The following is a 27301-nucleotide window of genomic DNA, read 5'->3' on the forward strand; positions in this document are numbered from 1 at the left end:
GCTTGCTGCTCCCAGAAGGGGTTGTGGCTTCCCAGGCTGCTGGCAGCAGGCACAGACCCCACTCCCAGAGAGGGTCTGGACTCCTGGCACAGAGAGCAGGTGGGAGCTGGGGTGGGAGCTGGGGCTCAGCTGCCCACAGCAGTCACTCTGCTTCATGCCCATCCTTCTCCAAACTTTTGGAGACCCTCCCTGTGGTGATTGCCCACCACCCCATGCCCACCCTGCCAGCCTGCTCTCTGGCAGGGAAGCTGAGGCAGGGAGGCTGGGGGTAGCTCAGGGTGCCCAAGAGGTTAGATGGGAATGGATCTCCCCAGCAGGTCCCAGCCATGAGGACTCTTTCTCCCTGGACCAGGCTGGTTTGGTGGCCAGGCAGCACCATGGGGTTGCAAGTGCCTGTGGGGCCTCACCCCACAGCTCCATGGCTAGGGGCTGGGATCAGCCCTGGCTCCCAGTGCCAGCCACAGTCCAGCCCATTGCCACCAGAGTGCCTCCCCCTTGCTCATTGCTCCATGGAGGCTTCCCCCATGAGGACCCAGAGGACCAGGGCAGGGGGCTGGTTTGTTCAGGCTTTAATGCAGAGAGGGTGCAGGTGTGGGTGTGAAGCCAGGGAGCCAAGGCTGCTGTGGTGCTGAGGGTGCACTGGGGAGAGGACTGGGTGGCCACTGGCTTGGGCTGGCCTCAGGGCTCTGCTGGCACTCGCTGCTGAGTCTGCCTGGAAGAGAGGACAGGGTGAGCACAGCTGAGCTGGGGGGGCTGTGGAAGATGTGGGGAGATCTCAGCCCTGCCAGCCCCATGCTCAGTGGGTGAGCACCCAGCACCCAGGGTCTGGGGCAACAAAAGAGCCACCCCATGGGGATGGGCTGGGGGATCCCTGGCAGAGGTAAGGGGAACCCCAGTGAGGGGAGCAGCTTGGGGGGGCTGGGGGCTCTGTAGAGTGGAGTGGCTCTGTGCATCCTCTGTTCCACTCCAACCCCTGCAGGGCTGGGCTGAGCCCTGGGGAAGGCAGGACTCACCTAGGCAGCATCTGCCATGCACTTGTCTGCAGGAGGAAGAAAAGAGGAGGTCAGCCTCTGCAGGGGATGGGGGACCAGTGGCCCTCCAAAGGACCCCACACAGGGCTTTGCTCAGCAGCACCCCATGGCTGGCCCCATGCTGGCCCCACAGAGAGGCAGGGAGGAGGCAGGAGGGTCTCCCCCCTCTCAGGCCCCCAGGGTACCTTGCCCCTTGCTTCCCACCACCACTCCTGCACCCCCAGCTCCTCACCTGTGTGGGGCAGGATGAGGATCTCTTCCTCCAGCAGGCCCTGCTCCCTAGAGAACTGGGTGAACCTCTCCAGGCGCTCAGGACTGAGCTCCTTGGTCCGGCCTGCAGCCAAGGGCAGGGTGAGAGGCAGCCCCCTCAGGGCCCCCAGGGAGGGGTCATGCTGCCCCGGGGCACAGGCAGCCCAGCAAGGGACAGGGTCCCAGGAAGGGGATCCCAACCCAGCCATCCCACGTGTCACCCCAGCTTGGGAGAGGCTGCTGCCCCTTTCCTGTGGGAGAGCTTCCCTGCCCAGGACATCCCAGGGGGTCCCAGGGTGGGGGTGGGCAGCCCGGGGGTCCCAGGGTGGGGGTGGGCAGCCCGGGGGTCCCAGGGCGGGGGTGGGCAGCCCGGGGGTCCCAGGGCAGACTTACCATAGAGCAGCACCATGGTGGAGGAGCCACTGCCCTTGGAGATCTGGGTAGCCACCAGGGCGTACTCGTCGTAGTTGGTCTCCACCACGCGGATGTCGTGCTTGCTGCCCCAGCCTGCGGGGTGCAGAGGGCACAGCTCAGCCCCTGGCACCCAGCCCCTGGCTGCTCCCACAGGGGCAGAAGCAGGAAGGTGGGCAGGGGGCCGGGCACTCACGGGGGCTGCTGTAGCTGAAGCGCCCTGGCTGCTCTGTCTTAGTGTAGAGGCTGTTCCTCTTCTCGCAGTGGTCTCCCCTGGGGAGCACGACGTCAGGGGGGCTGGGGAGGGGGCGTGCTGCAGCGCACACAGAGCCCCAGGCACGGCACTATGGGAGAGCGCCCCCTGCCCGCCCGCCCCCGGCCCGCGCTCCTACTTGGGGTAGGTAGCAACCACCTCCAGGTTGCCCTCTGGGGTGGCTGAGATGACTGTGGTGCACATCTTCATCAGGTGCTTCTTCTCCTTGAACCAGTTGGAGTTGGAGGCCAGGCCGAGGGTGTACCACTTCCCTGTGAGCTGCACACAGCCCCTGCTCAGCCACCAGCTGGGCAGGGATCCTGGCTCGCCCCCAGCCCCAGGCCGAGCCGGCTGCCTCCCCTGCCAGTCTGCACTCCGAAGGGCAGCTCTGGGCTCCTCATCCCCCAGGGAGCCGCTGCAGCTCTCAGCATCCACAACACCCAGCAGCCAGCAGAGCCCTTTGCTGCCTGGCACTTGGGTGTTTCTCTCCTCTTCATCCTGACCCCGAGGATGGGGTGACAGGGCCACCTGGCTCTAAGGTGCCATTTACATCCACCCAGGGGCATCCAGGGCTCACCCCAGCTGCATCCCTGGGACCGTGGGCTCAGTGCACCCGGAGGGCAGCTGTGAGCCTGGGCTGCGCCGGCACCACCTCGGCAGGCGCTGCCATCCTCCAGCCGTGCAGGAGGTGCCTCCAGCCCAGCACCTCCCTGGGCTGGCCCCCCGGAGGAGCAGGCAGCGCGGTCCCTGCAGGGGTGGGGTCTGTGCTGGGGGAGGGCAGGGGTCCATCTCCTATCTCCCTGCTGCTTGTCGAACTGCCCTTGCCTTTTGCAGTCCCCCTACAAAATCCCTCCCGTATCCCCCCACAGCACCGCAGCCGGCCCAGCCCCACACCTCCCGGGACTGCCCCACACCTCCCGGGACTGCCCCACACCTCCCGGGACTGCCCCACAGGCTGCAGCCTTCCTCCTGCATCCTCTCCGCAGCCACTGAACCCAGGCCCTGGGGGCTGCCCGGGCATGGGGGGGGGCTGTGGCCACTGGCCACCCGGGTCCCCCCAGTGCCGCGCCCAGCCTTGCCCCAGGTCCACCTCAGCTGCCTCTGCATACAGCCCCCCCGGGCCCCCCAGGCAGGTGCCGCCGGGCAGGCTGTGCCACCTTGTCCTGCTGGAAGTCAGGCTGCACGGGAACGCTGTCCTGGGCGTGCAGAGCCCCGAGCAGGGCCAGCCCCAGCACTCCGAGCAGAGTAGCGTGCATCTTGCACCGAGCCGAGCCGAGCCGAGCCGAGCCGAGCCGAGCCGAGCCGAGCCGAGCCGAGCCGAGCCGAGCCGAGCCGAGCCGAGCCGAGCCGAGCCGAGCCGAGCCGAGCCGAGCCGAGCCGAGCCGAGCCGAGCCGAGCCGAGCCGAGCCGAGCCGAGCCGCGATGCGCTGCGATGCGGGAGGGTCGGGCGAGCCCCTATTTATGGGCAGGCTGAGCAGCGGCCCCCGAGGGGGCAGCCCGGGCTCCCCCCGCGCGTTATGCAAGCGAGAGCAGGGGCGAGCGCCGGAGCCAAAGGGCAGGCCGGGAAGCTGCGAACGTTCCCCTCCTGCTGCTGGGACATGTTTGCTCCGGGTGCCAAACTGCCCGCAGCAAGAGCCCAGCCCGCGGCCAGCGCCGGTCCCAGCCCCCAGCTGCAGGGCAGGGGCAGGGGGGCAGGGGGGCAGGGCTGCCCCATCACTCCAGCTCGGAGAGTGGTCCCAGTGAGCTGGAGGGAATGGCAAGTGCCTGCCGGGGCCCGATCCAGCCCATGGGCCTCATGGGCACCTTTGGGTGCTCCTGCAGGACCCCCTGCCTTGCCCTGACCCCAGTTCCTGCATCACCCAAGGACTCCTCTTGGCTTGGTCCCACCACCCGTCATGGGGCATGCCCGGTGCTGGGGGCTGGAGGTATTGGGAGGGAGCCAGACTCCAGCCTCGGGCAGCCCTGATGCCCAGCTCCCTGGGGACCAGCAGGCAGCTGGGGGGGGCTGGAGATGTCCTCCTCTTTGATTTAGGGTTCCCCGTGGGTGCTGGGGGACACCCTGAGGAGCTACTGGCCTGGCATGGCTTGGGCAGGGCTGGCTCTCCCCGCGGCAGGGCCCTGCCAAGGCTTTATGTAAGGAGTGTTTGCACAACAGCTGTTTTCCTCCTCTGGCAGCCCCCCTGCCCAGCACATTCCCTTCCCCGCACCCAGCTGAGCCTGGCCCGCCCCTGCCCCTGCTCCCCAGCCCGGCCCCAGCGCCGTGGATTTGTTCAAACAAAACAAACGCTGAGCTGGGCAGGACCCAGCATCACGAGAGCCGGGCTGGGGCCCCCCACATGCTGCCCGGGGAGCTCAGCCTCTGCCTGAGCCCACCCTGGGGGTGCAGGGCGCCAGGAGGAGCTCTCTCAATCAGGCATCAGAGGCATGAAGCACCCGTGGGTGTCCCCGGGGCTCTGCACTGGGGAAGGGACACAAAGCCCCCCCTGCTGCCTGGGGGTGCCCAGCTCCCTGCCCAGCCCTGCCCCGTGGCAGGAGGGGATGCCTGGGAGGTGCCCGTTCTCCTGGGGGGGACAAAGCTGGGGTGCAAGGAGCTGGGTGGCACAGTTGGGTGCGTGGTCCCGAGCGGGGGGCACATGGGAGCACTGGCAGCAGCATGGGGCAGGCTGAGCCTGGTGCCAGGGCTAGGGCATAGGAGCAGGGCAGAAGCAGCCCGGCTGGGGATCACCAGCAGTGCCTGGACAGACCCCGAGGCACAACCTGGACGTTTGCAGCCCAGCATGGCTCCATGCCGGATAAACAGGGGCAGGGCTGAGCCCGGCTGGGGGGGCTGCTGCAGGGGGGGCTGCTGCAGGGGGGCTGCTGCAGGGGGGCTGCTGCGGGGAGGGCTGCTGCAGGGGGGGCCTGCTGCAGGGGGCGCTGCTGCAGGGGGGGGGGGCTGCTGCAGGGGGGCGCTGCTGCAGGGAGGGCTGCTGCAGAGGGGGCTGCTGCAGGGGGCGCTGCTGCAGGGGGGTGCTGCAGGGGGGGGATGCTGCAGGGGGGGATGCTGCAGGGGGGCTGCTGCAGAGAGGGCTGCTGCAGGGGGGGGCTGCTGCAGGGGGGGGCTGCTGCAGGGGGGGCTGCTGCAGAGAGGGCTGCTGCAGGGGGGGGCTGCTGCAGGGGGGCTGCTGCAGAGAGGGCTGCTGCAGAGAGGGCTGCTGCAGGGGGGGGCTGCTGCAGGGGGGGCTGCTGCAGGGGGGGCTGCTGCAGAGAGGGCTGCTGCAGGGGGGGCTGCGGCAGGGGGCGCTGCTGCAGGGGGCGCTGCTGCAGGGGGGGCTGCTGCAGGGGGGGGCTGCTGCAGGGGGGGGCTGCTGCAGGGGGGCTGCTGCAGAGAGGGCTGCTGCAGGGAGCGCTGCTGCAGGGGGGGGCTGCTGCAGGGGGGGCTGCTGCAGGGGGGGCTGCTGCAGAGAGGGCTGCTGCAGGGGGGGGCTGCTGCAGGGGGGCTGCTGCAGGGGGGGCTGCTGCAGGGGGGGGGCTGCTGCAGGGGGGGCTGCTGCAGAGGGCGCTGCTGCAGGGAGGGCTGCTGCAGGGGGCGCTGCTGCAGGGGGGGGCTGCTGCAGGGGGGCGCTGCTGCAGGGAGGGCTGCTGCAGAGGGCGCTGCTGCAGGGGGGCGCTGCTGCAGGGAGGGCTGCTGCAGGGGGGGCTGCTGCAGGGGGCGCTGCTGCAGAGGGCGCTGCTGCAGGGAGGGCTGCTGCAGGGGGCGCTGCTGCAGGGGGGGGGGGCTGCTGCAGGGGGGCGCTGCTGCAGGGAGGGCTGCTGCAGAGGGGGCTGCTGCAGGGGGCGCTGCTGCAGGGGGGTGCTGCAGGGGGGGGATGCTGCAGGGGGGGATGCTGCAGGGGGGCTGCTGCAGAGAGGGCTGCTGCAGGGGGGGGGCTGCTGCAGGGGGGGGCTGCTGCAGGGGGGGCTGCTGCAGAGAGGGCTGCTGCAGGGGGGGGGCTGCTGCAGGGGGGGGGCTGCTGCAGGGGGGGCTGCTGCAGAGAGGGCTGCTGCAGGGGGGGGCTGCTGCAGGGGGGGCTGCTGCAGGGGGGGCTGCTGCAGGGGGCGCTGCTGCAGGGGGCGCTGCTGCAGGGGGGGGCTGCTGCAGGGGGGGGCTGCTGCAGGGGGGCTGCTGCAGGGGGGCTGCTGCAGAGAGGGCTGCTGCAGGGGGGGGCTGCTGCAGGGGGCGCTGCTGCAGGGGGGGGCTGCTGCAGGGGGGGGCTGCTGCAGGGGGGCTGCTGCAGAGAGGGCTGCTGCAGGGGGGGCTGCTGCAGGGGGGGCGGGCAGGGCCCTGCCCTCCTCTCCCATCACCCTGCCGAGGATCCACCAAGGTGCAGCCACAGCTGGGGTGCGGGAGCTGGATGCACAGCAGCCCGGCCCTGCCAGGCTAGCCGGGTGGGCTGAGGGTCTGCGGGCGCGGCCGGACACGGCTGTCCACGCGTGGGCAGCGGGGCCGGGGGGGGGGGGGGGCGGGCCGCGGGGCCCTTACATAAAGCCCTGATAAACAACATGTGCGGTGCGAGCAGCTTCCTGCCGTTGCACAACGCTGCTGCTGCTCCCCGCGGGGGGCACTGCACCAGCCTGCGGCCAGGGGCTGCTCCTGTCCCCTCCCACCACCCCAAGGGCTCCGCTTGCCCCAAGCACCCCGCTCCTGGCCCAAGCCTGCGGCAGGGCAGCCGCGGCCAGGCTGGACACGCAGGGGAGAGGAGGGGTCCTGCGAGAGGGGCAGTGTTAACTGGGGCTGCAGCCTGGCTGCACTCCCAGTGCAAGCCCCTGCAGTGCCTGCAGCCCATGCTCACAGCGTGCAAGGGACAGCCCCTGCCTGGCTCTGCAGCCAGGGGCTGGCAGCCTTTGGGCAGGGGTCTGACCCTGGCAATACCCCTTGGGGTACACGGCCCACAGAGCTGGGGCAGGGCAACGGAGTCTTCCACTGCCCAGAGGCCCTGGGGGTGGGAAGCAGAACCACTGCAGGGCAGAGGCTACCACCTCAGGAGTCCCTGAAGGATCTCCTGGCTTGCCCCGGGGGAAGGGCTAATCTTATGCTGGTCCTCAGGGCCCCCCAAGCCCTGTGGCCCCACAGCACAGGCCTCATGCTGGGCACCTGGGGCTCTCCCTCACTCACCAAGCAGCCAGGCTCAGGTGCACTGTGGCAACTGAGAGCAGTCAGGAACTGCCATGCCTCCTGCCTCCATGTCCCACGGCTGGGGTGAGGGGAGAGCATGCTGGAGTTGTGTGGAGGGGGCTGCATGGCCCCCCAGCACCCCCTAGGCTGGGAACAGGGAGGCAGGTCCCTGGTGGTGCAGGGGTAGGTGGAGGGGGAACTTGCCTGGACACAGCCCCTTCTCCAAGGTGTTTATTGGGGTGTCACTGGCTGCTGCCAGGCACAGGGACACAGAGCAGAAGGGTGACACAAGGCTGCAGTGGGCAGGGCAAGGACAGGCAGGGCAAGGACAGGCAGGGCAAGGACAGGCAGGGCTGCCAGCACAGCTGGGGAGCAGCAACAGGGCCTGGCCAAACCCTGCCTCAGCCCTGCGTGGCCACGGGTGGCTGGATGAGGCGAGGGCTGAGCTCCTGGGACCTCCTGGGACCTCCTGCCAGCACTGCCTGCCCCTACAGCTTCGTTTCTGGAAGGGAAAGAGAACTGCTGAGGGTCTGGGGAGACTCTGAGACCAGCAGGGCTGGAGACTCAGCTCTGCCTCCCCAGGCACCAGCAAGAAGCCATGGATCTGCTCCCAGGGACCCCAGCACTCACCCTGGGGCATCCCTCTTTCAGGACACTTAATCCCAGACCAGCCCTCACCCCAGGAAATATCAGTATAGACCCCACTAAGCCCAGCCTGACTCCTGTGGGGTGAACAGAGCTTTGTTTTGCCAGGGTGTGTCTGATGCCTATCCTGGGTGGCAGCCTATAACCTCAACTGATCTCAACAGCACGGAGAGAGCTGCACTCCAGGAGCAGGCCGTGGCACAGTGTGCCTCCAGCCTGGCATGCTCAGCCCAGAGGCAGTGCAGGGAGAACCCATGTGCTGCCCAAGCTTGTGAGCTGGGGCCCAGCCTGGCACAGGGTGGGACCTGGTGCATCACCTGGGAACCACAACTCACCATCAAGAATGTGGAACTCATCTGCAGAGTCACAAAACCCTGTAAGAGGAAGTCCAGGGTGGTCAATCTGCCTGGGCACCCAAGTGCCCCCAGCCCAGCAGCCCAGGGACACAGTGGGGCACAGCCCAGGCCGTGCATCTTTGTCCATGGGGTGGTCACAACATGGGGACAGAGCCCAATGTGGCCCTGCTGTGGGGCCACAAGGAGTTAATATGGAACCAGAGAATCCCTTAGGCTGGAGAAGGCCTTTAAAACCATCAGGTCCAACCATTAACCCAACACTGCCAAGGCTGCTGCTAACCCACACCCCTCAGCACCATGTCCAGGTGTTTTAACCTCTTCCAGGGATGGTGACTCCACCTCTGCCATGGTTGCCTTGACAACCCTTTCAGAGCAGCTGTTCATGTTCTTCCTAAACCTGCCCCAGTGCAGCTTGAGGCCATTCCCTCTCATTCTGCCACTTGCCCAACCCCCACCCTGCCCCAAGCTCATTTCAGGGAGCTGGAGGTCTCCCCTCAGCCTCCTCTTCTCCAGGCTCAACACCCAGCTCCCTCAGCTGCTCCTCCCCAGCCCTGTCCTCCAGACCCTTCCCCAGCTTCGTTGCCCTTCCCTGGCCCTGCTCCAGCTCTCAGTGTCCTTCCTGGAGCAAGGAGCCCAAAGCTGATGTGAGGATTCAAGGTGCAGCCTCCCCAGTGCTGCTCCTGCTGGCCACAGCACTGCTGATCCAGGCCAGGATGCCGTTGGACTTCTGCCACCTGGGCACTGCTGGCTCACCTTCAGCTGTTGATCAACACCCCCGGGTCCTTTCCAGCCACACCCCCCCCGTGGGGTTCCTCCCCATGCTGGAGGGCCAAACCCCAGCCCCTGGTGCCGGGAGGTGCTCCTGGGTGCAGCCCTCCCCGCGGGTGTGCCCTGCTGCAGGGCTGTGGCACCCACCGTAGGTGGGGAAGTAGTAGATGAGGTCCCGGCTGAGCCCCGCCGCCTCGGCGCGCTGCTCAAACTTCTCCACGACGAGGTCGCTGAGCTGGCTGCTCCGCCCTGTGCAGCACGGCAGGGGAAGGCTGTCAGCCCCGCCTGGCCCTGCCCCCACGCCCCCTGTGGCCCCCACAGCAAAGCCCAGGGGGCTTCCAGCTTAGAGAAGCCGGCTGCTGGCTCCCTTCTTGCAGCACCTGGGGACAAAACTCTCTGGGGACTGGGCCCCCCACCCCCATCCCCGTGTTTGGGGCACCTCCAAAACCCAGCACAGGTTTCCCACCCCTCTGCCACCCTTCACCTGCCTGCACCAAGTCCCCAGGTGCCAACCCACCATAAAGCTTGATGGAGATGCTGTGGCCCCTCTGGTAGTAGAGGATGGCATAGCTGCTGTGGTCAGTCTCGCCCAGCACCACGTCCACCTTGCTGCCATAGCCACGGCCTGGGAAAGACAGTGGTGGCAGGGGGCAGCCCCAGGTAGTCCTGGTTAAGCCCAGTTAGACCCTGGTCGTTGTTTCACCAGGAGTGGGATGTAGAAGGGGTGAAACTCGGGGCCGCAGCAGGTGCAGCCCCATAGGCTGCTGTTCCCCAGCAGCAGGCACCAGCCCACGGTGCTGCCTGGGATGGGATCTGGCACTGCGGCACTCCAAGACCCCAGAGGTGGATACTGGGAGGGTACTGGGAACGAGGACACTGGTACCAAAATCTTGGCCAGGGCAGGAGTGGGGATCAGCAGCTGCACAGCCCCTGCAGCCCCCAGCCCAGCCTCCCTCACCCTTCAGGAGGAAGCGTCCGTGGGCCTGGGCAGGGAGGTAGCGCTGCCGGAGCTCCCAGCACGTCCCAGCCCTGCACGGGAGAGGAGGAGGATGGGACCCAGCCCAGGTCCCTGCCCACCCTGCTTGCTAGGGCTCCCACGGGATCTGCTCCCTTTGGACCTTTGTCCCCAGGGAAATGCTGCAATGCTCTTTGTCCCAGAGCCCTGCAGAGACACAAGAGAGAGGCAGAGCCTGGAGTCCCTGTCCTCTCCTCACAGCTCTGAACCTGGCTCAGCCTCACAGATCACCCCCACCCCACCGAGGCTGGGGGAAGTGCCCATGGATGTGCTAAAACCCCTCTCCTTCAGCTGTGCTGCTGCTGGGCTGGCCTCAAGCCAGTCCACGCCAGGGCAGCCCAAGCCCACCCTAGGCTGGAGGCCATGTGGATGACACAGGAGCCAGCTTGTCATGGCCAGGTTTCCTACCACAAAACACCCCCGAGATCACACCCACATGTTGCTCTGGGGCAGCCTCCAGCCATGGCACTGGTTCTGCTGTGACCTGCCTGCAGCTCCCCTGTCCCAGCCCATGTCCCCACCCTATCCAGTGTCCCTCAGCCCAGGGCACTGGCCCTGCTCCAGCCTGCCTGCTGTGTCTCCATCCCATCCAGTGCCTCCTGTCCCCATCCCAAGGCATGGACACTATTCTGACCTGCCTGCAGTGTCCCTGTCCCTGCCTGTGGCATCACTCACAGCTTCCTGAAGGTGCTGACGGCCAGGCTCTGCCCATCTGGGACGGTCACCGTTACCGCTGTAGCCTCCAGCCGGTGGCTGTGCTCTGCCAGGTAGCTGCAGCGAGAGGCAACTCCAACCAAGAACCACCTCCCTGCGAGCTGCGGGCACAGGGGAACTGCCTTGTCAGGTGCAGCCCGGGGTGCCCGCACCCCGCTGCCCGCAGCACCCCGCTGCCCGCAGCACCCACCAGCCCGAACGCGCTTCCTCCACGGCATCTGCACTCCCTTGGCACCTCTGCCCGCAGCCTGCTCTAACGGCGTGCCCCGGGGCACGACTGCCATCGCTCGGGACAGAGCAGGGCACACAGGAGCCTGGCACGGGGACAGGCTGCTGCAGGGGAGCTGCAGGGGAGCTGCAGGGGAGCTGCAGGGGAGCTGCAGGGGAGCTGCAGGGCGGCGCTGCGCCGCGGCCCCGGCCCTCACCTGGGGCAGGCTGAGCTCTGCCTGAGCTGCCACCTTCTCCAGAGGGCTCTGGGGAGCGGGCGGCCGCCGCCGCCGCGGCCCCTGCCCCAGCCCCGTCGGGGCCGCAAGGAGCAGACCGAAGAGCAGGAGGGAGCCCAGGGCCGCCATGGCGCCGCTCTGCCGGGAAGCGGCGGGGTCAGGCGGGCAGCGCGGCCGGGCAGGAGCCGGGGCAGGCGCCGGGGCAGGCGGGGCCGCGGGCAGCTGCCGGTCGGGGTCAAGGCTGAGGCAGGCCGGGGGTCGGAACGAGCATGAGCCGGGATGGGACGAGCCGGGCTGCCAGGGGCGCGGCGGGGCCCGAGCCGCAGCTCGATGCCGGAGGGCGCAGCCGGAGCCCACCGCCGCCTGCACACCCCCGGGGGGGGGACGCGGAGACCCCAGCCCTGCGCGCGACGGGGCGGAGCCTGGGCGCGGGGGCGGGGCTTGTGTGTAGGGGCGGGGTGTAAGCGGGCGCAGCTACCGCGGGGGGGCGCTGCGCGAGCGATCGTGCCGCGCTCGGCTAGCTGTGTCTAACGCGTTCCGGGGAGCTCGGGGCTCGAGCTGCCAGGCCTGCGGCGGAGAGCCGCGCGTGCGCTGGGAGGGGGAGCGGAGCACAGAGAGCGGCGGCCAGAGCGGCCTGCGCGAGCCCGGCGGAAGGGCGGGGCGGGGGGGCCGGAAGCGGCTCCCGAGGGGGGCGGGGCCGCGGAGCTGCCGGAGCCGCCGCGGTGCCGTGAGGGGCGGGGGGCGCAGGGGGCGCCTGGGGCGGGGGGCGCCGGGCGCGGGGGGCGCCTGGGGCCGGGGCACTTGTGGCGGAGGTGCGTGCGGGCGGCGCGGGGCTGACCCCTGTCTGGTTCCAGGCGCGGCGGCAGAATGCCACCATGGACGCGGGCGGCCGTCCCCTCCTCCCCGACAGCCTCCTCTACGAAATCTTCCTCTACCTGGACCACGTGGACGTGCTCTCGGTGGGGCTGGTGTGCCAGCAGTGGCACGCCGTGGCCCGCGACGAGTTCCTCTGGAAGGAGCTCTTCTACCGCTACTACCGCATCCCCCGGGAGGTGCCCCGGCACCCAGGTGCGCGGGCGCGGGGGCGCGGGGCTGGCGCGGGGCTGGCGCGGGGGCGCGGGGCTGGCGCGGGGGCACGGGGCTGGGACGGGGCTGGCGCGGGGGCACGGGGCTGGCGCGGGGCTGGCGCGGGGGCACGGGGCTGGCGCGGGGCTGGCGTGGGGCTGGCGCGGGGGCGCGGGGCTGGCGCGGGGCTGGCGCGGGGGCACGGGGCTGGCGCGGGGCTGGCGCGGGGCTGGCGCGGCGGGACGGGGCTGGCGCGGGGGCGCGGGGCTGGCGCGGGGCTGGCCAGGCTCCCGCGGCGCCGGCGGCCTGCCCGAACCGGCCGGGCAGGCGGGGCGGTCGTGCCGGGCCGGGGGCCGCTCGGCGCTGGGGCCTCCGGCGGCCCCGGGGGCTGTTCCCGGTGACGCCACCTGAAGCTGCCCTGCCCGTGTGCTGCTCGGTCCGCTGTGCCCCGGTGCCGAGGCTGCTGGGGTTTCTGAGCCGTGTCGCGGTGGCAGGCTGCAGGCTCAGGCGGTGACGTGCCTGCGAAGGGTCTGGCCCTGCCCTCACCTCTCAGATCGTTCCCACTCTCACAGCGAGGGGGTTTTGGGTCCTGCTGCCCGCAGGTGCTCTCTGCGGGCCCCGGCACAGCCTGGCTGGGTGCTGCCGCGGGAGCAGACGCAGTGAGTCACTGCTCGCTGCCTCCCTGAGCATCGCTGCTGGCTCTTCCCCATCAGGACCTCCCAGCCAGCCCCTGCTTGGGGCTCTGTCCCTTTCTCCTCGGCACCAGGAAGAGCTGCAAGTGCACATTAGCCCTCAGACCATTTCCATAGGCAGCAGGCAGCAGTGCAGCCTGGCTGTGTCGGCTCTGGGGAGGGAGGGGGTGTGCAGCCCTTTAATTGCACGGTGGGCAAATGCTGAGGCAGCACCTGAGTCACTTTGTGAAGGCAGGTCAGACCTGATCTCAGCCTGGGCTTGCAGCAGGACCCAGGAACAATCAGTATGGACTGAGCCTGGCTGGGCCTTCCCTGGCCAGAGCTGTCGACAGTCTTGGGCAGCAGGTGCCTGGCCACAGGTCGCTGCTGCGTGGTGGAAGCAGTTTGGTGTGGTCTGGAAGGGTAGTCCAGTGGTGTCCCACCAGCTGAGACAGCCCTTGGGGAGCTGCTGGCAGGAGCCCTTTGCCAGGAAAGGCCTCTCCTGGAGCCTGTTCCCTGTGTGCTGCAGGAGTGGGGGCTGGGGGGCTGGAGCTCTCCCCAGTGGCCATGGTGGATGGAGTTGGCTTCTTGACCTTGAGTCGCTGTTGCCGCAGAAGGTCAGGAAGAAACACCAAGGATCAAGCAGCTGGAGCCTCTGCAGTGACCTCCTGGTGCAAGAGGGCTCTGAGAAGAGAGCTGTGGATGGGACAGCTTGGGCTGTGTGACTTTGCTTGCTCAGGCCCTGGAGCTCTGTGGGGTTGAGGACGTTACCTTTGTCTGAGGCTCTTTGGCCAGGCTGCTTCACTGCCAGCCTCCTGCAGTTAGTAAGCTGCCAGCCCTGTCCTTCAGCACTGCCTGGGGCTGAGCAGTTGGTGTAACTCAGTGATGTATTTGAGCACCTCCCAGGCTGTGCTGTGAGGCCACTCCAGGAGGCAGCAGGGTCAGGAGGGGGCTGAGGTTTGGGGAAGTGCTCTGCCAGGCTGCCTGCCCTGGGCAGCTCTGAGGTATCCAGTGGGTCTTGGCAGAGCAAATACTGGTGTTGCTTAGCCTGATGGGACCTGTCCAGGCTGCTTCCCAGCTGGGTTGGCCAGGACCAAGAGCTTCAGAGGGGGATGAGGCACCCAGCGTAGTGAGGAGGGGTTGGAATGGCCTGGTGCAAGCTGCTCCCTGCCTGCAGGAGCCTGCTGGGCTGCAGCAAGCTCTGAAGGAACCCTGCAGCCCTGCTCAGGGTAACTGGGGAAACTGGCCCTCATCCATCTGCATCCTAATCCTCTTTGCTGCCTTGGGATTTGCTGCTGCACAAAGTCTGCAGCTGCCTCACTGGCACTTCCAGAGCCCTCCTTGGCCTCTGCTGTGACTTCTGAGAGCCTGCTGCAGGCTCCCCTGCAGTCCTGGCACGCTGCAGCCAGCTCCTTTTCCCTGGTCTCTGATCTCATGGAGATGGCTTTTCCTGCTCTCATAGCTTCTGGAACCTTCTCAGTGCTGTGTTAGGCAAGGTAAAGATGTCCAGAGGGGAGCCTGGAGCCCTGTGGAGCAGGTCCCTCTCACATGGCTGATGTGTTTGTGTTGTGCTGGAGCAGGCTGCAGTCCTGAGGCTGCTTTGTCCTCAGCAAGCTGAGAGCTGTGCCCTGGGGTCTCCTGCTGTGGCTCTGCTGGTTTAGGTGGTGTGGAGCTGGAGGAGGAGAGGTTTGTGTGTGGGAGTGGGGAAGCCACTGAGAAGAGTATTGAGGCTTCCTAGCTGAGGGGAAGCCTGAGGTGTGGTGCCCTCAGCAGAGCTCCTGGTGTTGCTGGCAGGAGGCCAGACTGCTCTGCACTGATTGTGCAGCTGCCATGTTCGGTTCTGAGGCTTCCCTGCCCATGGCAGGGCCTTGGAGCTGGAGGATCCTTGAGGTCCCTTCCAGCCCTGACAGTTCTGTGATTCCTTCCACCCATGCTGCTGTCCTGTGTCCTTGCTTCTGCCCTGCAGCTGCTGTCTCCTGGTATGATGAGTTCCAGAGGCTCTATGACACCATCCCCTGTGTGGAAGTGCAGGCCCTGAAGGAGCACAATGACCAAGTGCTGCACCTCAGCTTCTCCCACTCTGGCTCTTTGTTTGCATCGTGCTCCAAAGACTGCACTGTCAAGGTAAAGTGGCAGCCAGCTGGCACAGCCCTCCTGGCTTGCAGCTCATGGGGCTTGACCAGGAGCTCCATGGAGACCAGAGGCCTGCCCAGCTGTGCTGTGCTCAGGCTGGCTCCTGCAGACCACAGAACCCTTTTGGTTGGAAGGGGCAGGCCACAGCTGAGTGTCTCAGCCACTGGCCCTGGCAGCCTGCTCTGCACAGCTCTTTCTCTGACGAGATTTCTTCTCTCCTGATACCCAACTTAAACCTCTCCTGGGGCAATCTGATGCTGTTTCCCCTTCTCCTGTCACTTGTTACTTGGGGGAGCAGACTGTCCCTCACCTCACCACAGCCTCCTCTCAGGCAGTTGTAGGGAGTGATGTGCTCTCCTTAGTCTCCTTTGCTCCAGGCCCCTCATCTGCTTCTCACAGGACTTGTTCTCTAGGCTCCTCACCAGCTCTCTTGCCCTGCAATCACAGAGTGATGCTGAGCTGTGCTCAAAGCCACAGGACTAATGGCTTTTGCAACTGTAGCCCTGAGGGCTGTGGATCCCAGCTCCAGCCCAGGTGCAGGTGTCTGAGGTTCCTGCCTGGCTCTGGCTGCTTTCTAGGTGCAGATCAGTCCCCTGTGGTGCCCTGGCTCTGACACAGGGGTGGAGGTGGTGATGACCCACAGGAGTGCCTTCCATGAGTGGCTGTCTTGGGAGAAGCCTCTCTGGGCATGCTGGCAAGTCCAGCTGTGCCTGAGCAGCTCTGTGGCTGGTGGCAGCAGCCCTGCATTCAGCCACTGCCCAGAGGGAGGTCGGGGTCAGGCCCTTCAGGAGGGTCCCTGGCAGGACTCTTCTCTCTTCTCAGAGAGGAGTGAACCATTCCTGGGCTTCTCAGCAGCTTTTGGCCTTGTGCATCTGCCTGCAGATCTGGAGCAATGAGCTGGACATCTGCCTGCAGCACAGCTCCAACATGAGGCCCTACAACTGGAGCTACACCCAGTTCTCCCAGTTCAACTCCGACGACTCCCTGCTGCTGGTCTCGGGCGTCTTCGTGGGGCCCCACAACTCCTCCTCAGGAGAGATTGCTGTCATCAGCATGGGTGAGTGCTGCCCTCACTGCCTCCTCCTGGCAGCTGTGGGCTGCTGGGCTCCCTTCCTCGCTGCCTGTGTGGTGCCTTGACCTGGGCCTGTCCAGCCTTCCACCATCTGTGCAGGGGGCTCCCAGCTGCGGTGAACCTTCCAGGCAGCCTTAGCCCTGCTCAGGTACCAGCACCTCAGGGCCCTGTGGCCTGCAGTGGCACTTAGCTTCTGTTCTAAGTGACAGTCTGGGCAGGGCAGGAGCTGTCCACCTTCCCTGCTCTCTTGAAACCTCCATGTCTGACCTGGGTGCTGCTCATCCCACCCTGAGGGCCCCTGTGGCTTTCTGAGGCTTCACCTCCTCTGCAGTGAGGTCACTGATCCCCACTGCCCTCTCTTGGCCCCCCAGTGCCTTGGCCCCCCCCAGTGCCTTGGCCCCCCCCCAGTGCCTTGGTCCCCCCAGTGCCTTGGTCCCCCCAGTGCCTTGGCCCCCCCAGTGCCATGGCCCCCCAGTGCCTTGGCCCCCCCAGTGCCTTGGCCCCCCCAGTGCCATGGCCCCCCAGTGCCTTGGCCCCCCCCAGTGCCATGGCCCCCCCAGTGCCTTGGCCCCCCCAGTGCCATGGCCCCCCAGTGCCTTGGCCCCCCCAGTGCCTTGGCCCCCCCAGTGCCTTGGCCCCCCCCAGTGCCTTGGTCCCCCCAGTGCCTTGGCCCCCCCAGTGCCTTGGCCCCCCAGTGCCTTGGTCCCCCCAGTGCCTTGGCCCCCCCAGTGCCATGGCCCCCCAGTGCCTTGGCCCCCCCCAGTGCCATGGCCCCCCCAGTGCCATGGCCCCCCCAGTGCCTTGGCCCCCCCCCAGTGCCTTGGTCCCCCCAGTGCCTTGGCCCCCCCAGTGCCTTGGCCCCCCCAGTGCCTTGGCCCCCCAGTGCCTTGGCCCCCCCCAGTGCCTTGGCCCCCCCCAGTGCCTTGGCCCCCCAGTGCCTTGGCCCCCCCAGTGCCTTGGCCCCCCTGTGCCTTGGCCCCCCCCAGTGCCTTGGCCCCCCCAGTGCCTTGGCCCCCCCAGTGCCTTGGCCCCCCAGTGCCTTGGCCCCCCCAGTGCCTTGGCCCCCCAGTGCCTTGGTCCCCCCAGTGCCTTGGCCCCCCCCCGGTGCCTTGGCCCCCCCAGTGCCTTGGCCCCCCCCAGTGCCTTGGCCCCCCTGTGCCTTGGCCCCTCTGCCAGCAGCCAGGGGCTGCTGCTCTGTGCCCAGCTGGCAAAAGCCCTGAGCCCAGCAGCAGGAGCAGGGAGTTCTGTGGGTGTTGGTCTTGTCCCTGGGGTGCCCTGGGCCAGGCTCAGAGGGACTGCAGGTTGGGCTGCTCCCCGGTCTGCCTTTGTCTGGCTGCCCCTTTGCTTTGGTTTCCCTTGCCTGTGCTCTCCCCACACATCCCTGAGGGACACAAACAATCCTCACAGCAGTGCCTGGAGGCTGAGCAGGGGCCAGGCAGCAGCAGCTCAGCTGGCAGTGGAGGTGCTGCAGCAGTGCCTGTCCTGTGGAGCCCTGGACCCCCCTGCATGCCTTCTGGCATGGCTTCTCCAGGCCCTTGCCAGGCTCACCTTTTCCCTCCCTTCCAGAGAACTTCACACTGCTGTCCAGGGTGAGGAACAAGCCCTATGATGTGTTTGGCTGCTGGCTGAATGAGACCAACCTGATCTCTGGCAACCTGCACCGCATCGGCCGCGTCACCTCCTGCTCCGTGCTCTGGCTCAACAATGCCTTCCAGGTGAGGAGTCTGCTCCAGCTCCAAGGCACTGCAGCTTCCTGCTGCCTCCTGGGGAAGGGTGGCCCAAGCCACCTCTCCTCCTTGCTTGTCTCCTCTGACTTGCCCTCAGGATCCTCAGCTGGAGGCAGCCCCTGGGTGGGCTTTCTCCATGCTTGGTGTTGTGCCCACTGCAGTGTTCCAGCCCTGCCCTCCTACTCTGTTAGCTCTTGCCCCATCCAGTCATGGGGATGAGGATGGAGTGCAGTGCCCTGCAGCACAGGTTGCTCAGCAGGAGAGTGGTTGAACCACAACAGGATTGCTGAGGTCCTGGGTGGTGTGAAGCTGGGCCTGGGCCAGCTGTCTGTGACCAAGCAGTGGCTCCCTCCCCCTGGGCAGCTCAGAGCCTTGCTCCTGGGGGCTCAGCCTTTCTGTGGGCCAGGGGCTGTCTCTGATGCTGTGGTGAGGCCTGGAGGTCAGTGTGTGCTGGCCCTCCTCTGCTTGCTGCTCCTTGGTTCCCTGGGGCTTGTGCTGCTTGCCCAGCCCTGGTCTTCTGCCAGGTGCTGGCTCTGTGTCTCTGGCACATCCTGGTGAGCTGATGCTGGTCCCTGCATGACCCTTCCCATAGCCACAGTTCTGTGGGGCTGACACTGCTGTGTTAACTCTTGCACCTCCCAGAGGTGAGGGAGGATCTTGCCTGCTTTGATGGGAAGGGTAGAAGTGCATCCAGAGACTGCCAGAGCCACTGGGTGGGGAGAGGACTGCTGCCTGTGGCTGGGAGCAGGCAACCAGGCTGCTCCTGCTGGGGGGCACAGGCAGGCTCCAGGAGCATGGAGGTCATAGAGTGTGCTGGGCTGGAAGGGACCTTTGGAGTTCCTCTTGTCCAACCCCCCTGCAGTGAGCAGGCAGCTGGAGCAGGTAGCTCACAAGCCCTGTGCAGCCTGATGTGGAATGCTCCCAGGATGGAGGTCCTGACACTTCCCTGTGTCAGTGTGAAGTTGTCTTCCTCCTCTGCTGCCGGGAGAAGGCTCTCGCTGCAGCTGCCTCTGGCTCCTGCAGGTCCTGTGAAGCACTCAGCAGCACCAAGCTGCTGCTGTGGGGCAGGGGGTGGCAGGGAGGCTGCCCAGCCTCTGCTCCCAGCCCTGCTGCTCTCTGCCTGTCCCAGGCTGGGGGGCTGGGCTCGCCGGCCGGCTTCTGGAGCCAGCTCTGGTGGCACCGCTCCTGGGCAGCGCCTCCGCGCTCGGGGCTGGCCGCTGCCCGTGCTGAGCGGGGCAGGCAGCTGGGCAGAGCTCTGGCAGCCAGCCTCCAGCTGCTGCTGCCCCCTGCCTCCGCCTGCAGGGCGTGGAGTCCGAGAACGTGAACGTGGTGAAGAGGCTCTTCAAGATCCAGAACCTGAACGCCAGCACCATCCGCACCGTCATGGTGGCCGACTGCAGCCGCCACGACTGCCCCGACCTGCTGCTGGACTACGAGGAGCAGCTGGCGGCCTGCTGCGCCCCCCCCGCCCCGGGCAGCGACAGCGAGGAGGAGGAGGCGGGGGGCGGGCGGGCGCCGGGGCCGGGGGCCGGGCTGCAGCGGCTCTTCGATGAGCTGCTGGGGGGCGTGCGGCCGGCGCTGAGCGAGGCGGAGCTGGAGAGCAGGGTGGCTGAGCTGTTCGTGCGCAGCAGGACCAAGCCCCCCGAGCCGCCCCCGCCGCCCGGCAGCGGCAAGGCCAAGTACTTGATCTTCACCACGGGCTGCCTGACCTACTCCCCGCACCAGATAGGTGAGCTGGGGCCGAGCCCGGCGCTCCTGCCCCCCGGCGGGGCCGGAGAGGCTCCGCTGTGTCTGCTGCCTGTGCGTGCTGAGCCTGAGGCTGTTGAGATGCCCCCGGTCACTGGGGGGGCTTCCACCCCACAAGCACTTCCCTGAGAGTTGCTGTGTGGCTACCAGGCCTGACCTGTGGCCAGACCACAGTCCTGGTGAGGTCTGAGCAGAAGAAGGAGAAGGAGTTAAGGACATCAGCCAGGAGCTGGGCACCAGTGGGTGGGTGTGAAGGGTGGGGATTGCCCTGACAGAGGGCTGTGAAGGGCCTCAGTCATCCTCTCCTGTAGGGGTGCAGAGGGCATGAGAGCAAGGCTGGTTTGGGCAGCTTGGAGTTGATGTGCACCTTGCTTGCACAGTGCCCTTCAGCTCTGGCAGATGGAGCCCTGTACCCATGTGCCCCTGCACACTGTGTGGTCACCCTCTGGCCTGTGGGGAGGGCAGAAGAGCTGCTGCCAGCAGGGCCAGTTGCTTTTGCTGCTTGCACAGCTACAGCCTTCTTCTGCTGCAGATTCTTCTGACCCTCCTGGTACAGCCCAGTGAAGGGGGGAAGGCAGCTTCCAGAGCTGCAGTCACCCAGGAGCCCACCAGGACTGACTGCAGCTCTGTTCCATGCCCCCCTGCACAGCTGGGTGTGCAGACAGAGGTGGGTCCTGGCCTGCCTGCAGTGGGTGGCAGGTCCTGTGCCCACTCAGCCCTGCCAGCAGCTCCATCTGCTCTGCCAGGCTCTGCTGGTGCTGCCTCATGGGCTGGGGTGGGCAGCAGGGCCTGGGGCAGGGGCTGTGGCAGCCTCCCTGGGCATCGGTGCCTTTGAGCTCCAGGCACTCCCTGGCCCCTGGCCAGCAGCACAGGCTGAGCTGCTGGGAGGGAGCAGCCCTGGCTTGGCTCTCCCAGCCCTGAGTCACTGCACAGGGTTGTGTTTGCTCACTGCTTTGTGTCACACTGCCCCTGGGGCCTCTGCTGCCTGCCCCTGAGGGGCTGCTGGCTGTGTGCTCACCCTCAGCAGGCTGCTGGGCACCAGTTCTGCCTCACTGCTTCTGCAGGAGCTTCCTCTGAGCTCCTCACTGTTGGCACTGCTGGCAGGCTTGAGCCATGGGCAGAGGCAGCTTTGTGTGTGATGGGAGCCCAGCACTGCAGGGATGAGACAGCTGGGTGGAGGAGCAAAGGTCCTGGGCTGCCCAGGGCTGTGAGGGGCCCTGGAGCTGAGGTGCAGGTGGTGCCCTTGCTGTGGGAGAGGGCTGAGATCAGGCACCCAGCAGTGGTTTCCCCACAGGGCTGAGGAGATGTGCCAGCTGCTCTTGGACCTGCTGAGGGTTAAGCCCTTCTGTGCCTGAGAGCTGCTGAGGCTCACAGGAGCCCTCCAGGAAGCTGTTGTGGATGGTTTGTGTCTGAGACCTCTGTCTGGAGCCAGAAGGGGACAGGGCTTGGCCTGTGTGTCCCTCAGGAAACTGAGAGGATGCAAAGCACTTGGGGCCAGTCTGGGGCTGACCCTCTGCTCCATGTGGCAGGGGAAGGTCCAGCCACAGCCAGTGCCTCTGCCTGGCTGGGTGCTGCTGCAGGTGGGCCCAGCCCAAGGAGAACCTTCCTGCAGCCCCTGGGCCAGTGCAGCTGCTTGGTGCTGCTGGGGGGGGGGGGGCTGAGGTGTGGCTGTGCCAGCCAGGCTGGCAGCTGGGCACTGGGCACCTTCCTGGCTGGGGTTGCTGTGCCAGTGTGTCGCTTAAGGGCAGCGTCCTGAGAGCCTGAAGGAGCCTGGCAGGGACAGCAGCCCAGCCCCAGTCCCCGGCTGTGGGTGAGCCAGGTCTGCTTCCTCGGCAGCACTAGGGGAAGCCCCCTGGAGCAGTCTGCAGAGCCACCTGATTGTGCTTTCTGTGCCCAAGGGATTAAAAGGATCCTGCCCCACCAGATGACGACGGCGGGGCCGGTGCTGGGGGAGGAGCGGCGCTCCGACGAGTTCTTCGACTCCCTGGATCACGTCATCGACGTCCACGGGCACATCATCGGCATGGGGCTGTCCCCCGACCACAGGTCAGCCTGCTGGGGCTCTGGGGGGAGCAGGGCCTGCCTGGGGCTCTGCTCCTTCACATCCTGTCTGTGTCCTAGTGCTGAGCTCTCTGCGGTGCTGCTGAGCCCGGCTCAGGGACGCAGCAGAGGAGCTGCCCACACAGGGTCCTGCCCTTGAGGCAGATCAGAGAATGGTTTGCAGTGACAGGGACCTTAAAGGTCAGCCAGGGGCAGGGACACCTCTCACCAGCCCAGGTTGTTCAGAGCCTCACCCAGCCGGGCCTTGAACACTTCCAGGGATGTGGCAGCTACAGCCTCCCTGGGCAAGCTGTGCCAGGGGCTCCCCAGCCTCACTGTAAACAACTTCATCTGTGTGTCCAATCTGAATCTCCCTCTTCCAGCTGGGAAATCTTTGCCCTTTGTCCTACCACTACACTCCCTGGTGAAGAGCCCCTTCCCATCTGCCCTGGAGCCCCCTTCAGGCCCTGAAAGGCCACCAGAATGTCTCCCTGGAGCCTTTTCATCTCCAGGCTGAACAGCCTCAGCTCTCAACCTGGCCTCGCAGCAGAGGCTTCCAGCATGGCTGTGGCCTCCTCTGGCCCTGCTCCAGCAGCTCTCTGCTGTGCTGAGGACTCCAGAGCTGGCCCCAGGATGGCAGGGTGGGGTCTCAGCACAGCAAAGCAGAGGAGCAGAATCCCCCCTCCAACGTGCTGGCCACAGCACACCACCCCCCTAGACTTGGCTTAAGTGGGGTTCCAGAGACTTCCCCTAGCCCCTGGGGGCCACCTGCCCCCCTGCGGTGGCTCTCTGCTCTCTGAACGGCAAGAAGCCTTCAGCAGGGCGTCCCTGAGGGGCAGGGTGAGGGGCTGGGCAGTGGGCAGGGCGAGGGGCAGGTGGCAGGCAGGGTGAGGAGCTGGGCGAGGGGCTGGGCAGTGGGCAGGCGGCAGGCAGGGTGAGGGGCTGGGTGCGGGGCAGGGTGGTGGGCAGGGTGAGGGGCTGGGCAGGCGGCAGGCAGGGTGCGGGGCAGGGTGAGGGGCAGGGTGGTGGGCAGGGGGCGGGGCAGAGTGAGTGGCTGGCTGCAGGGCAGGGCACCAGCAGGGCGGTGGGCAGGTGGCGGGCAGGGTGAGGAGCTGGGCGAGGGGCAGGGCAGCGGGCAGGGTGCGGGGCAGGGTGAGTGGCTGGCTGCGGGGCAGGGCGGCAGGCAGGCGGCGGGCAGGGTGCGGGGCATGGTGAGGAGCCGGGCGAGGGGCAGGCGGCGGGCAGGGTGCGGGGCAGGGTGGCGGGCAGGGTGCGGGGCATGGTGAGGAGCCGGGTGAGGGGCAGGCGGCGGGCAGGGTGCGGGGCAGGGTGGCGGGCAGGGTGCGGGGCATGGTGAGGAGCCGGGCGAGGGGCAGGGCGGTGGGCAGGCGGCGGGCAGGGCGGCAGTGAGCCCCGCAGTGAGCGCCAGCTCCGCCCAGGTACCTGTACGTGAACAGCCGCGCCTGGCCCCGCGACTGCGTCATCTCCGACCCCATGCAGCCGCCGCCCATCGCCGAGGAGATCGACCTCCACGTCTTCGACCTGAAGAGCATGAAGGAGGTGAAGCGCGCGCTGCGGGCGCACCGCGCCTACACCCCCAACGAGGAGTGCTTCTTCATCTTCCTCGACGTCAGCAGGGACTTCGTGGCCAGGTGCGTGGCCCGGGGCGGCCGGGGCCGGCTCCCTGCTGGCAGCAGGAGGGTGGTGAAGAGCAGAGGGCCTGAGGGGGATGCGGTCTGCTCTGGTCCTGCTGTGAGGTCGGTGAAGGAAGGAGGCGGTTGGCAGCGGGGGGCAAGGATCTCCCTGGGGGCTGCACCAGCAGGAGCTTTGGGGCACTCCGAAGGGGCTCTGCAGGCAGTCTCTGGATCCCAGAGGGAGCTGAATCTCTGCAGGGGGAGGGTTGGAAGGGACCTCCAGAGAATGTCTAATCCAAGTCCTGCTCCAGCAGGGCACCCACAGCCTCCTGCCCAGGAGCACAATGGCTGGGGGGGGGTTGGAAGCTGCCCACAGAAGGAGACTCCACAGCCTCTGGGCAGCCTGCTCCAGGCCTCCAGCAGCCTCACACCAAACAACTTTCTCCTGCTCAGGTGGAACCTCCACCTCTTCCAACACTTGCCCTGCCACTAGGCACCACTGAGCAGAGCCTGGCCCCAGCCTCTTGCCCCCCACAGCTCCTTTAGCTCTTGCTGAGCATTGCTCAGCTCCCCTCTGGGGCTGCTCTTCTGCAGGCTCTCAGCCCCAGGGCTCTCAGCCTTTTAGGCAGCTCAAGTCTGCTTCCTCAGGCTGAAGCTCATGGGCATTGAGGCCGTGGGGGGCACCCTCTGCCCCCATGGGAGCAGGAGGAGGGTTGGGGGCAGCGGGGTCCGGGGGCTGCTGCGGAGCTCCTCACTGTGTGTGGTGCCCGCAGCGGGGCCGAGGATCGCCACGGCTACATCTGGGACCGGCACTACAACATCTGCCTGGCCAAGCTGCAGCATGACAACGTGGTCAACTCGGTGGCCTTCAGCCCGGTGGAGCAGGAGCTGCTGCTGACAGCCAGCGACGACTCCACCATCAAGGTGTGGCGCTCCCCGCGCGCCCTGCGCGGCCGGCAGGCCAGGCGGCCCCGGCCCCGGCCGCTGCTCTTCTCCTGGCTCAGGAACCAGAAAAGCTGAACCCAAGCACACTGCTCCTGCAGCTTCCTCACTGCAGCCACCTCCTCTGGAGCTTGCAGAGCCTGGAGCCAGAGACGAGCTCTGGGCACACAGATCCCAGCTGCCAGGCCGGGAGGGACCCCGGGCACGGAGCCTCTGCTTCGGCTGGGAGGGGAGCGCCCCGCGCCGGGCCGGGCTGGCAGGCAGCAGCCCCAGCTGCTCGCTGCAGCCTGGGCTCCCCACAGCTTCTCACCAGCGCTGCTGCTTGGGCACAGCTCTCTGGGTGAGCTTCGGTCCCTGAGTGTGTCCCTGGCATCAGGACCGCGCCGGGAGCTGCCGGCTGCAGAGCCCCAGCCGGGCGCCGAGGCCTCGCTGCAGGACTCTTTTAACGGTGGTTTTATTCCTGTTTGTTTGCCCCAGACCTCCCCAGGCCACTCCCCAGCTGCTGGGCGATGCTGAGGGCCTGCTCCCACCAGGAGTCACGGCCCTGACGGGCAGGGAGTGGGCAGCAGGGAGGCAGGAGCAGGGCAGGGGCTCTGGCTGCCCTCTCGTGTAGCCCTCAGGGACACAGCCGGGGCCCTGTCGCTGCCTTCTGTGGTGTGTTGGTGCCCCCGGGGGCCAGAGGGGAGGAGGGGGAGGTGCTGAATGCTTTGCTGTGTCCCTGTTGGGCAGCACCTCAATAAGCTATGGCCTAGGCACCTATTTATTGTAGGGGATGTGCTGCTGCTCCCCAGGGGCAGCTCTGAGCATGGCTGCTGGGGCTCCAGGTCACCTCTCCCATGCTGCTCCGGTTGTGGCACTTTCGGCTCTCCTGCTGTCCCCAGGGCTCTGTGCAGGCATCCCTGGGGGGCTGCAGGAGCTCTCACACCGGTGCCTGGCTGAGTGCTGTCCCTGGCAGCTCCCACCCAGGCTGCCTTGCCATGGGTTGGGTGACCTGGGGACTCCCTCCCAGGGCCCCCCCGAGGGTGGAGCTGGCTCCCTGGAGGTGATGAGGACTTCTGTGGCATTTGCTCTGCCCTGGAGCCCTCCCCCTGCAGCTGGTTCCCACTGTAGGAGTCTGAGCTGCTGAGCTCGGCTTGGCCTGGATGGCTGCGGCCAGCAGGGCCCCCAGGGGCTGCTGGAGTCGTTCCTGCGGGCTGAGCTCTGGGCTGTGTCTGGGAAGGAGCCAGGTGGGGGCAGGGGGGTGTCTGGGGCCTCCCCTGGGAGCAGGGCAGGCAGCTGCCTCTGCCACTCACGGCCTGGGGCTGGATATAGACCTGAGGGAGGCAGCAGGCACTGGCTGTGCACCGAGGCTTTAACAGCTCCTGTGGCTTGTACCCTCCTGCCCTGCCCGTGGCACTACCCCAGACCCCTGCACTCAGGTTTTTGCCATCAGAGGACTCCCAGAAGCAAGGAGAAGCTTCATACGTGCACAGGATCCACATCCAGCTCTGTCCAGTCACACAGAACAGCCTTGGCTTTCCTCCTCCCTCCCCAGGACTGTGGAATCTCCTCCCTTGGCTGGGGGTAGCAGTGAGCAAGGCACTGAGGCTGATGTTTGTACTGAGTTTTGCTCTTCACCATGGCATTGAATAAATACTCTGCTAAGGCAGCTCTGCAATGCCACTTTGTTCTCCTGAGTGCAGACTGAGGCCAGCAGTGGTGGCACAGGGCTGAGCCTGCAGCTGCCAGGGCACTGCAGAAGCTCCAGGCAGGGGAGAGGCAGAGCAGAGCACTGCCCCAGTCTCTCCCTCAGAGAGGGGGCAGCCCCAGCAGCGCTCTTCCAGCCAGGGCTGAGTGCTGCAGGCTCCAGGCCTGGAGCATCCTTGGCTTCTGCTCTCCCAAGCACTAACCTCTCTGACCAGGCAAGTGGGGAGCAAGCTCTGCAGCCAGTTCTGTGCCCCTGGCAGGCAGTCCTGTGCTGCAGCAGGGGCTGCAATGCCTGTGGCCCCTGGAGGCCACCTGCCCTGGTGCACCATGCAGCAGCTGCAGCTCTGGGGCACGCAGCTGGCTGCTCCCTGCAGGCAGCTGTGCTGCTGGCAGCAGTTCAGTCCCTGCAGTGCTGCAGAGCTGGAGGGGTAGGGCAGTCTTGCAGGCTCTGTGGAGCTGCACAGGTAGCTGGCTCCTGAGCAGCTAAACCCAGCCCCCAGGCAGAGCAGGGTCAGGGCTTGGATTTGCCTCCCCAGTGGCTCTGCTGCTGAAGCTGGGCTGAGCCCTGCTGTGCCTGCCCCAGCACAGCTCTTCACCCCAGATGCTGAAGCTCCAGCTGCTGGGCTGGGTGCTCCCCAAGAGCTCCTGTGGGAGCTGCCCCTGCAGAGCTGCCCCTGCAGAGCTGGAGGCTGTGCCCAGGGACTGGCACCGGCGCTGCTCTTCCAACAGCTTTTATTGGTGGTTGTGACCATCCCCCAGGGACAAACAACTGCCCAGGGCCAGGCTGAGCTGGGGGCTGAGAGCTGTGCTCAGAAGGGGAGAAAAGTGAAAAACACACCAAAAAAAAATGCAGCAGTGGCCTGTGCCCAGTGCCCCTGTGCCAGGCTGGCAGAACTGTGCGCAGGAGGGCACCAGCCCCTGCTGCAAGCTCCAGAGCTGCTGCTCAGCCACACAGGGAGGGACAGGGAACATCACTGCAAGCTCCACCTGCTGCAGGGCTGCAGCACACAGCCCTGCTGCCCCTGCTGCAGGCTGGAAGGGCTGCACCTGCTCTTTGCTCACAGCCTGGACTCGGCAGCTGCTGGGGCATGAGAACCAGCACCCACCCCTGAGACAGCCCCAGGCCCCCTGGCCCAGCCCATATTGCTGTGGGCAGCTCTGGCATGAGCCCTGGCCCTGCTGCAGGCAGAGGGTGTCCAGCACCCCAGCAGCAAAGCCCTTCCCAGCAGCTCAGACCAGGCTCACTTCATACAGCTCCCACCAGCTGAAGGAGCAGAGATGATGTCCTGCTCCTCTCCAGCCCCTTCCAGGCCTCTGCAGGGCTGGGAGCCTCCCTTGGGCCTGGCACCAGGTGGGAGAAGGGCTCAGGATGTGCCAGGATGGCTTTTTAACTTGTAAGGCAACAGGGTGAGAGTGCCCTGGGGGCAGGCTGGGCCGAGGCTTGCGCTAGGGAAGGGTCCTGGTGCCCCTCTCACACCTCTGAGAAGAGCTGAGGGGCCCAGTGGGGGCAGGGTGCAGGCAGTGCTCAGCCCCATGCTGCTCTGAGGGCAGCTCCAGGGGCACAGT

General features: G+C 66.9%; 3 protein-coding genes across 5 annotated transcripts; 1 reads left to right on the forward strand and 2 right to left on the reverse strand.

The window, feature by feature from the left end:
* Positions 1 to 554: 554 nt before the first annotated feature.
* On the reverse strand, positions 555 to 3325 carry LOC137454160 (lipocalin-like). 2 transcript variants are annotated; one of them, XM_068164098.1, is made up of 7 exons: positions 3102 to 3325; positions 2084 to 2223; positions 1888 to 1964; positions 1674 to 1787; positions 1264 to 1365; positions 1014 to 1039; positions 555 to 708 (listed from the first exon to the last, which is right to left on the reverse strand). In XM_068164098.1, exons 1-6 carry the CDS (start codon positions 3198 to 3200, stop codon positions 1014 to 1016), a joined length of 558 nt encoding a protein of 185 aa, XP_068020199.1. In that variant the 5' UTR covers positions 3201 to 3325; the 3' UTR covers positions 555 to 708. The 2 variants fall into 2 exon arrangements, with proteins under 2 accessions (XP_068020199.1, XP_068020198.1); XM_068164097.1 differs by having other exon boundaries at positions 555 to 712.
* A 3947-nt stretch (positions 3326 to 7272) lies between these two features.
* On the reverse strand, positions 7273 to 11421 carry C8G (complement C8 gamma chain). The gene is made up of 7 exons (XM_068164200.1): positions 11002 to 11421; positions 10538 to 10677; positions 9806 to 9876; positions 9365 to 9472; positions 8995 to 9096; positions 8059 to 8097; positions 7273 to 7580 (listed from the first exon to the last, which is right to left on the reverse strand). Exons 1-7 carry the CDS (start codon positions 11146 to 11148, stop codon positions 7567 to 7569), a joined length of 621 nt encoding a protein of 206 aa, XP_068020301.1. The 5' UTR covers positions 11149 to 11421; the 3' UTR covers positions 7273 to 7566.
* Positions 11166 to 25697, forward strand: FBXW5 (F-box and WD repeat domain containing 5). Of its 2 annotated transcripts, XM_068164198.1 has the most exons (9): positions 11166 to 11175; positions 11874 to 12087; positions 14722 to 14879; positions 15771 to 15945; positions 17527 to 17675; positions 18990 to 19416; positions 21332 to 21479; positions 22913 to 23125; positions 23881 to 25697. In XM_068164198.1, the coding sequence occupies exons 2-9, from the start codon at positions 11895 to 11897 to the stop codon at positions 24125 to 24127; spliced, it is 1710 nt and encodes a 569-aa protein (XP_068020299.1). In that variant the 5' UTR covers positions 11166 to 11175; positions 11874 to 11894; the 3' UTR covers positions 24128 to 25697. The 2 variants fall into 2 exon arrangements, with proteins under 2 accessions (XP_068020299.1, XP_068020298.1); XM_068164197.1 differs by lacking the exon at positions 11166 to 11175 and having other exon boundaries at positions 11816 to 12087.
* The last annotated feature ends 1604 nt before the right edge of the window (positions 25698 to 27301 follow it).

This window comes from Melanerpes formicivorus, unplaced genomic scaffold, assembly GCF_026170545.1.
Source record: "Melanerpes formicivorus ecotype bairdi unplaced genomic scaffold, bMelFor1.0.p_v2 SCAF_77, whole genome shotgun sequence".
Classification (NCBI taxonomy): Eukaryota; Metazoa; Chordata; class Aves; order Piciformes; family Picidae; genus Melanerpes; species Melanerpes formicivorus.

Coding starts and splice junctions, on each gene's coding strand:
- LOC137454160 (XM_068164098.1), bottom strand. CDS start 3,200: ATGCACGCTACTCTGCTCGGAGTGCTGGGGCTGGCCCTGCTCGGGGCT. Junction 1,366..1,673: donor CACCATGGTGCTGCTCTATG/GTAAGTCTGCCC, acceptor CCTTGGCTGCAG/GCCGGACCAAGGAGCTCAGT. Junction 1,040..1,263: donor CCTCATCCTGCCCCACACAG/GTGAGGAGCTGG, acceptor TTCCTCCTGCAG/ACAAGTGCATGGCAGATGCT.
- C8G (XM_068164200.1), bottom strand. CDS start 11,148: ATGGCGGCCCTGGGCTCCCTCCTGCTCTTCGGTCTGCTCCTTGCGGCC. Junction 9,877..10,537: donor GTCAGCACCTTCAGGAAGCT/GTGAGTGATGCC, acceptor TCTCCCGTGCAG/GGCTGGGACGTGCTGGGAGC. Junction 9,097..9,364: donor CATCTCCATCAAGCTTTATG/GTGGGTTGGCAC, acceptor CGTGCTGCACAG/GGCGGAGCAGCCAGCTCAGC.
- FBXW5 (XM_068164198.1), top strand. CDS start 11,895: ATGGACGCGGGCGGCCGTCCCCTCCTCCCCGACAGCCTCCTCTACGAA. Junction 12,088..14,721: donor GGAGGTGCCCCGGCACCCAG/GTGCGCGGGCGC, acceptor TCTGCCCTGCAG/CTGCTGTCTCCTGGTATGAT. Junction 23,126..23,880: donor AGCAGGGACTTCGTGGCCAG/GTGCGTGGCCCG, acceptor TGGTGCCCGCAG/CGGGGCCGAGGATCGCCACG.